Source organism: Manis javanica, chromosome 17 (genome assembly GCF_040802235.1).
Source record: "Manis javanica isolate MJ-LG chromosome 17, MJ_LKY, whole genome shotgun sequence".
NCBI classification, from domain to species: Eukaryota; Metazoa; Chordata; class Mammalia; order Pholidota; family Manidae; genus Manis; species Manis javanica.
Genome location: NC_133172.1, coordinates 3,614,145 through 3,622,680, shown reverse-complemented (window position 1 = coordinate 3,622,680; position 8,536 = coordinate 3,614,145). Strand labels below are relative to the sequence as shown.

Sequence of the window (8,536 nt, the reverse complement as noted above, 5' to 3'; positions counted from 1 at the left end):
TAAGTTACGTATGTGGCTCTCTTTACATTTTTTTGGACACCACTGTTCTCTAGTACAATTTGTCAGTGTTTGCTGGCACTTGAATGCACAGGCCTTTGCCTCCGCTGCCCACCTACAAGGGCACGTCACTCACAGCACTAGACACATCACCTTCCCCAAAGACCCTCCCCTCTCCTCAGGGGCTCCTTGGTGGAAGGCACATTGACCGCTGACCGTCTCTGGAGAGGTGCTGGAAGGAGCACCGCGTTATTAGGAGGAGGCAAAGCTCAAGGACAAGTCCATGGGACATTCGCAGCCCCAGGAGACACCTGGAACGTTGTGAGCAGTGAATACTTGCAGGAGGGAAGCTGCCGATGCCGGCTTCCTGACGGCTACGTTTGCGTAGGTAGCCCCTCCATCTTTCTGTGCTCTCAAGACTGAGGTCCTCCACCCACTGCAAAGTGGCTGTTAGCTGCAGAACTTCACTGAGACCACCGCGACTAAGTCCAGTATTCACGTCAAAGGAGCATATTACCAATAGTCACTAGACACCATACACTGACCTGTAGGAGCCATTTTTATATAGGAATATGTTATGAATTTTTATAATGAGCTCAGTACCCTCTAATTCAAATCTCACAATGCTCTCTGAGTTTGTTCTAAATCAAATCCAAACGGCTTTTTCTTCCTTGGCTGAGGTACATTAAAGCATATCCAAAATCTTACGTAATTTTTAAAAACTTAACCGTATACCATTATCATACTCAAAAAAATGGGGTGATAGGATATGAATTCTGTCTTGGAAAAGACAAGGTAGGTTGTTGCTCCAAGTGACTGCCTCTGACTTCTGTCCAGTAAGTTACATTTAATTTGCAACTATTAACTCTCCAGTTTTGGTCATATCACTTACAGAAAATCAATACTATTTCTTTTTTCCTGGAGCGTCACCCCTTCTGGTCTTGGCTGTGTTTTCAGTTGATATGGGGCTCTGTCCCTTATGTTGTCTATGAGCCGACGGTTGATCTGGAGGCTTGATTGCATTCTGATTCCGTTTTCCACCATGGATATGTGGGTAGTGTCCTGTCCTGCCGTTACAGCATGTGGGGATGCCCGTGATGTCTGGTTGTCCCACGGTGTGATAAGAATGACAATCAGGCGACATCAGCCTTTTCTGTTCAACATTCGCCCAACTGTCTTCATAATCAGTGTTTCCTAATCCTATAATTTCATTAGGACTGCAAGATGGTGGTTTTTCTGTTAATCCTCCTCTAGTTTTCAAAGCAGTATTGACTATACCATTACTTCCCATTCCCAGCCCCTGTGTCTGACAGTGTGGGTTGGTTTTTTTTTTCACTTAAAGTTTCCTCGTCACCTCTTGTGTGACACTCAAAAGAGTCTGTGACAGCCGGGTAGAGAACAACGATCATTTATACGTTACATGTCTGTTATATCTCAGTAACGCTGAGGGAGAGATTGAAATGATCACTTCTCTTTATCATTATGAAATGATCCTGGTCTGCTACCATTTTCTATCATAAAGTCTACTTTGTACTAATAAGGCTGTGCCAGCCTCCTTAGGTTCCTGTTTGCATGATGTGTCTTGCGTTCGTATCTCCCCCCAGCCATTTGTGTGTCCTAATATTTTCAGTGCAATTTACAACACAATATGTAGTTGAATCCTGCCTTTTCTTCCCATGTAGCAATCTTTGCGTTTTCACTAGAAGCAGGCACAAGGCACCTCTTATGCGCAGGTCATATTTTATTTCTTCCATTGGTTGCTAGTTATTACATGGTTATACTTTCTTTGCAAAAATTTATCTTGCAGCAGACTTAAAAGTATGCACTTTTCTGTGTGTATATTCCACTTTTAAAAGTTTACTTAAGAATTATTACAGGCACTGGCAATAAATACAGGGTTCTAAATGTATCCTTCACACTGCATAGTGGCTCCAAGTCTCCACTGAAGCAGAAGATCCCTCCAGTATGTGTGGGTACTCTACATGGCCTCTCTTTCCTATGGTTAAACCAATTCACCACTAGGAATGTTTCTGTGGAGAGTTTGGGAGCTTGAGGCTGGTGGCTGTCGATCACCCTTCTCCAAGCTGTGCCGGATCCCATATCCAAAGTACATGGCGAACCCTAGTAGGGGAATGAGACCGAGAGGGAGAGGAGGCGCTCTCATCATTTGTGAATGCTCAACGGGACTCCTAGTGCGGGATCTGGGGCAAGGTAGTGGTAAGGGGTTGGGTTCAGTCCCCAGAGGGGCCTTTCTCCCCAGAAAGCCACTCACCGATCACTGTCCAGACACCAAATTGGGCCCAGGTCCTAGCGGTCATCTGCATCATCAGATAAATGTTCACAAAGATGCTCAGCACGGGGAGGACAGGCAGGGCAGGGACCTGGGGGCAAAGTGACCTCAGGTGTCTGCCGGGAGAGCCCCTCCCTGCCTGGGTGGAAAGGAGACCCCATCCATTGGGCTGCATGCTCGGGCCTGCTCATGGTAGGCTCCCACTGGACGCCCCCAAAGAGGCAGGGGCTGGGGACGGGACTTGTAAAGGGCCAAGCGTGGATAGGGAGCAGGTCGGTTTCAGCAGCTCCCTTCCCTGGAAGGTTTAGGTCAAGCATGCAGAGCTCATTCACTGAAGGACAGTTTGGGGGTAGAGTCGCCTACCTTGAAGTGAAGAGAAGTGTGGTTCTGGGGCTGTCTCCAAATGGCGACGGTGGTCCCCGAGATGAGCAGAAGCAGCAGCCCCACCACTGTCGCACATCTGGGGTCCCCAGACGACAGCAGGCCCGGCCACTGGGCCAGAATCAGACCCAGGCCCGTCAGCAGCAGAGCTACAAGGTCAGGGTGGAGGAGACCAGTCCAGCCCGGGGCCGAGTGTGCCAGACCTTGGACGTGTCCTTCCCCAAAACTGCCACACCAGGAGGGCTGTGGCCTCTCCAAGGCGACTCCGCTGCCAAAGACCCCGTTGATACCCGAATTGCCACCAGAGAGAAGTCCCACCACTCACCAAGCAGTGAGGCACACCCATAGACGATGCGGCCAGACCTCAGAGTAGGCATGGTGCTGGCGGGGATGCCCCAACTCTGCGGAGTCTGTGAGCTTCCTGCCTCAGGTGCAGACTCCAGAGAACCCGCCTCACGTTCACGCTTCACCTCAGTTATTTCCACCACTGTTTTCTCCTTGCTTACATTCTGGTCTGGCTGGTACCTGAGGAAGACGCAGGAAGGCAGTTAACAGCAGCCCCCACACATCCACCATCAGGCAGCAGAACGCACCTCTTTCCCACGCACCGGCTGAGGATTAGCCCCCTGTCGCCGTGAGCCCAAGGCCCCCAGTCAAGGTGCAGTGGGGTCTCACCTGAGGACGAGGACAGAAAAGGCCACCAGGGAGTAAGCAAGCAGGGTCCCTATTGACACGAGGTCCACAAGGTCGCTGAGCTCAAAGAGGAATGCCATGAAAGCTAGAATGGGGGCAGAGTGAGGGGACCGGGTGAGGAACCCGGGGAGTGCCCAAGATGGGGAAGCTGATCCGAGAAGGGGGGGTCTTATTTATTCACCTGCAAGAGTTCCAGAAACGATGGTGGCGATGATGGGGGTGTGTGTGCGGGTGTGGGTCCGGGCAAGTCCCCGGAAAAGGAGTCCGTCAACTGCCATCGCGTAGATGACCCGCGGCATAGGGAACAAGGCACCCATGAGGCTGGACGAGACGGGACGTGTGTGAGGGCGCCGAGGAGGAGGGCCCCCAGGGCTCCTGCTCCCGGCCTCACAGGGCCAGCCGCCTCTCCCCCAGCTCTCAAGCCCCAGGGCAGACCCCTGCGAGGCCCACCGCAGAGGGGAGGACGCCCGGGCACTGACCTGGATGACAGAGCACAGAGGGTGCCGACAGCCACTGCGTATCTGGCAGGGCCCCATCCGATGTGGAGAAAGGCCTGCGGCAAGGGGTTGCTGGGATCGACCTGGTAGTAGGGCATCAGGAGGGTGACAGCCGCGGAGACACCGAAATACACCAGGAAGCAGACAAGGAGTGAGATCACGATGCCCCAGGGGATGGAACGCTGGGGGTTTCGGGCCTCCTCCCCTGCGGTGGGTGGAAGTACCCGCTCAGGAAAGCCCTCTGGGCTGAAGGCACAGAACCCAGAGGGATGACCTTCCACCAGCCCTATGCCCGAGGGCAGCCCCACTGTGCCCAGCCCCGAAGGGAGAGAATGGCCGTGTTACCTGTAGTGGCAATGCCATCAAAACCAACAAAGGCGAAGAAACACGTAGCTGCTCCGCGGAGAATCCCATCAAAGCCAAACGGCGCAAACCCCCCAGAGCCCAGAGGGCCCAAGCTGTGGGGAGAGAGGGCAGGAAGAAGAAGCCGGGAGGTGCGCTCAGCCATCTGCGTGGGGCGGCCAGCTCAGGACTGTACGTCCCCCATGGCGGCCGGCGCCTCCTGACCTGTGTGTGTCATTGGACCCCAGCATGGCCAGTTTGTAGTCCTGCTCCGTGAGCTGCCAGTGGTGCGGATCTCCTTTGATGAAGCCAGAGATGATGATGAAGCCGAGAACCAGGAGGTTGATGCACGTGAACATCTTAGTGACCAGGGCGGACTCCCTAGCTCCCAGAGCCAGCAGTCCTGTGGGGAGGACGGGTCATTAAAACCCAATGCGACCTGAACCGCAGAGGCAGACAGTGGCCCGGTGGTAGCTGGGGCTTCCTCCAGGGGCAAGAAAATGCTCCAGAGCCAGAGGTGGCAGTGGCACAGCATGTAGGTCATAAGTGCTGCTGAGCTGTCCCCTCTGAGACGGCCCATTTCTTACGTGGCGACCACCTCCCAGGCCATACATGTACCAGTTCATCACATCATGCACCTTAAGCTTACAGAACCTGTGTCAGTTACATCTCAATAAAGCTGGGGAGAACAGCAAAATAAAAGGGTTAATTCTGAGTTATATGAATTTCACTTCAATTAAAAAAAAACCTTAGGTCTCATACAGAGGAAGAAACTCATCGGTCAGTCTAAGTACGTGATTCCCAGCTGGGGGTGATTTGGCCACGTCTGGGAGGATCTGGACTGTTGCAGTTTGCGGGGTGGGGGCCACTGGCACCTACTGAGTAGAAGCCGGGGATGCTGCTCAACATCTGACAGTGATTTAAAAACAAGCCGAAACGAACAGGCCACCGTCCACACCACGGAACGGTTCAGCCTGAAGAGCTGGCAGTGCCAAGGGTGGGCACCGCGGACAGTGTCCCGTCTCCCCGCCTCCCCGCCCGCCCTGTCTCCGGCCCCTGCCTCACCGCTAAGCAGCAGCACCAGGCCCAGCGCGAAGAAGTCTGGGTACTTGGCCAGGACATGGGGCACGTGCAGAGAGAAGCCCTCCGGCAGCGACCCTGAGATGCGGTTCCCAAGCAAGCTGTCAAAGGCAGAGCTCCAGGCCCTGGCCACGCTGGCAGCGCCTGCAAGGGACCGGGAGGTGTTGCTGACGAGGTAAACAGAACCCCGACTGGGCGCCATGGATGCATTTTTGGGGAGACGTACACACGATAGATCTAACATCAAAGAATTTCTTTTCGTGGGGTGGGGAGAGCAGACAGGAAATTCACAAAATAGGCCAACTATTTAATGTCAGATGAGCGTCATGTAAGGAAGGACGGCGGGGCTGGCAGGGCTGGCGGAGGAGGAGGGTTGACTCCTGAGTCAGGGGCGGGGAGAGTCTGGAAAACGCTACAGAGGCATCAGCTGAGCCCAGCGCCGGAGGGCTGCGGGAGGGGGCCTTGCAGAGGGCTGACTGCTCCCTGCGCTTCCAGCAGGACGGAGCCGAGCGAGTGACGTTCGGGGGGTTTCCTGCACTGTGGCCCACGCACCACGGGGACAGCAAGGTGCTCATGAAGGCAGGTGGAGATGCCAGTCCCCTGCCCTCGTTTCCTGATCTTAAGCCCCCTGCTTCCCCCAGGCCTTCCCCTGGCCCCATCACCTCACCAAGGCCGTAGGAGAGTATGAGGTTCCAGCCGGTGATGAAGGCGCACAGCTGCCCCACGGTGACATAGCTGTAGAGGTACGCAGAGCCGGAGCAAGGCACGCGGGCCCCAAACTCCGCGTAGCAGAGCCCGGACAGCATAGAAGACAGGGCGGCCACCAAGAAGCAGACGACGATCGCTGGTCCGGCTTTCTCCCGGGCCACCTCGCCAACCAGGACATACACACCCGCTCCCAGGGTGCTGCCCACGCCCAGGGCCACCAGATCCAGGGTGGTCAGGCAGCGGGCCAAGGAGCTCTTGGCCCCCTCCCATGGCTCCAGGGGCCTCCTGCGGACCAGCTTCTGACCAAGCTGGCGAACACCCTGACACAGCATCCCAGACGGTGTTGGGGAGGCTCCGGTCTGCAGGGAAAAGACAGGGAACCATCAGTTCCATCCCTTTGGCCCTGGGGATCGGGCACGAGACCAGTTCCACGGAGAGGTGGGAAAAGGACCTTTCGGGTGAGTCACCCATCTCAGCAGCCTGGTTTCTCCCAACGGGAAGACCTGTAATACACTTCAGTGTTACTGGAAGGCTTGCTTGAAGAGAACCAAGCCGAACTTCCCAGAACAGTGTCCGGCATGCAGCCACTGCTACACTGATGAGCCGAGTGGAGAAGAGAGCTACCTTTGAGGCCACGTCACCCAGGTTCAGACCCAGCTGCCGCCATATCAGCCGTCTGATTCTGCGCAAGCTACATGCCCCGTGCCCTCTCCTCCTCTGTGAAAAAGGGGCAGCGATGATCACCACCATGGTCATTGCCGTTGCTCCCCCCCTTCCTGGTATGTGCGGCCTGACTCTCAGGAGGGCTCACAGTCCCTGCACATCTGCTCCAGGGACCCTGCCACCTGGTGGCTTTGTGTCATTGCTCGCAGAGTGACATGCACTGGAATTCAGAGCTGGGGTGGCTCTGCTTCCTGTGCAGGGAGTGTACCCTCCACCTGGGAGATTGAGCTCCTGCTTTCTGGAGACAAGGGAGGGTCAGATTGTTCTTGACCTGGCTGTTTCTTAAGTAACTTCGAGTTCAAGATGATCAATATTCCAAAGTGGCTGTTTTGGGGCAGCCTGCCCTTGGCCCCTACAAATACATGTGACATAACATTTGCCATCTTAACCCTTTTTCAGGGAATTGTTTAGTAGTGTTAAGTGCATTCACATTTTGTGCAACCGATCTCCAGAACTCTTTCATCTTGCAAAACTTACACTCCGTCCCCATTAAATAATGACTCCTATCCCTTCTCCCCAAGCCCCTGAAAATCACCCTTAAGCTTTCTGTCTCTGTGACTTTGACCAGTCTAGGTACTTCACAGAAGTGGAATCATACAATATTTGTTCTTTCGCGTCTGGCTATTTCACTCAGAACGATGTCCTCAAGAATCGACTATGTGGTAGCAGGGGTCAGATTTCCTTCCTTTTTAGGACTGAATAATATTCCCTGGTATGCATACACCGTATTTTACTTATCCATTCATTGGTCCATGGGCACTTGGGTAGCTTCCATGATTTAACATTTGTGAACAACGCTCTATGAACACAGGAGTGCAAATATCGTTTAGGGACCCTGCTTTCGGTTCTTTCAGGTGTGTAAGGCAGTGGGATTGCTGGATCCTGTGGCTCCAAGATTTTTAAATGTTTGAATCCATGCGATCATCAAGGACCCTGAGAAGTAGGGGCTGTAGAACACGGGATCCCACCCAACCCCTCCTTCTTCCCTGTTGAGGCCCCTCCCATTTGCAGCCTGCATATGGACCAAGACACTCACGCCCTTTGTTGTACGTATCTGCTCCCCCTCTGTGGACTGCCTTTTCACTTCCTTAATGGTGTCTTTTTAGAACAGAGGTCTTTCATTTTTGTATAGTCTAAATTACATATCGTTCTTCACTGTAAGAATTTCGAGGTCCTTTTTAATAAATCTTAGCCTATTCCTATATCATAAAAATGATCTTCTGTGTTGTCTTCAAAAAAAACCTTATTGTTTTTCCTTCTGACTTTAGATTTGTGATTCACTTGAATTTGATTTGTGTGTATGAGTAAGGTAGGAGGGAAGATCTATTTTTTGTGCCATAATTGTGGACAGTGGGTGATTTTATTTGTTCCTCTGTTGATCTGTCAGATTTTTAAAAGATGAATGGCGATTCAGATTTCAGTGTCTACCATTACACTATGGGGCATGCCTTGATAGTCTTCTGATTAACACACATCCTTAATTTGACATAATGAAGTGCTTTGGTCTTTTATGGTTGGTATTTTTGCCTTCTGTTTAAGAGATGTTCCCCTAGACCCAATGTCATAAAGCCCTCGTGTAAATTTCATTGTTCTGACCTTCCCGCTTAAGTTTACAACCAATTAAATTGATTTTGTGTACATGGTGAGGTAGAGGGCATTCAGTTGTTCCAGCACCATTCAGTAAAAAGACTGGCCTTTCCTCATTCCCGCAGTGGCTTGAAAACTCCAGGTCATGACAAATTAGTGCACCCATGGGTTAGTTATGTTCAGATTTTTTAAAGGAAGAGTAGACAAAAAATAGATCAGAAAACATAAGTATGTCGTC

At 52.6% G+C, this 8,536-nt stretch overlaps 1 protein-coding gene across 1 annotated transcript; it reads right to left on the bottom strand.

Annotated features, from left to right (window-relative positions):
- Positions 1–904: 904 nt before the first annotated feature.
- Positions 905–7,867, bottom strand: LOC108396743 (cationic amino acid transporter 3-like). The gene is made up of 11 exons (XM_017659709.3): positions 5,948–7,867; positions 5,266–5,424; positions 4,426–4,603; positions 4,204–4,316; positions 3,841–4,063; positions 3,543–3,682; positions 3,344–3,446; positions 2,994–3,193; positions 2,651–2,817; positions 2,270–2,378; positions 905–2,118 (listed from the first exon to the last, which is right to left on the bottom strand). The coding sequence occupies exons 1-11, from the start codon at positions 6,318–6,320 to the stop codon at positions 2,000–2,002; spliced, it is 1,884 nt and encodes a 627-aa protein (XP_017515198.3). The 5' UTR covers positions 6,321–7,867; the 3' UTR covers positions 905–1,999.
- Between the last annotated feature and the right edge of the window lie 669 nt (positions 7,868–8,536).

Bases quoted from the DNA above. Each gene is read 5' to 3' on its own strand.
- LOC108396743 (XM_017659709.3), bottom strand. From the start codon at position 6,320: ATGCTGTGTCAGGGTGTTCGCCAGCTTGGTCAGAAGCTGGTCCGCAGG. The intron at 3,683-3,840 runs GTCAGTGCCCGG...CGTCTCGTCCAG, and splicing joins CTCTGTGCTCTGTCATCCAG to CCTCATGGGTGCCTTGTTCC. The intron at 3,447-3,542 runs GTGAATAAATAA...CCCCCATTCTAG, and splicing joins CGTTTCTGGAACTCTTGCAG to CTTTCATGGCATTCCTCTTT.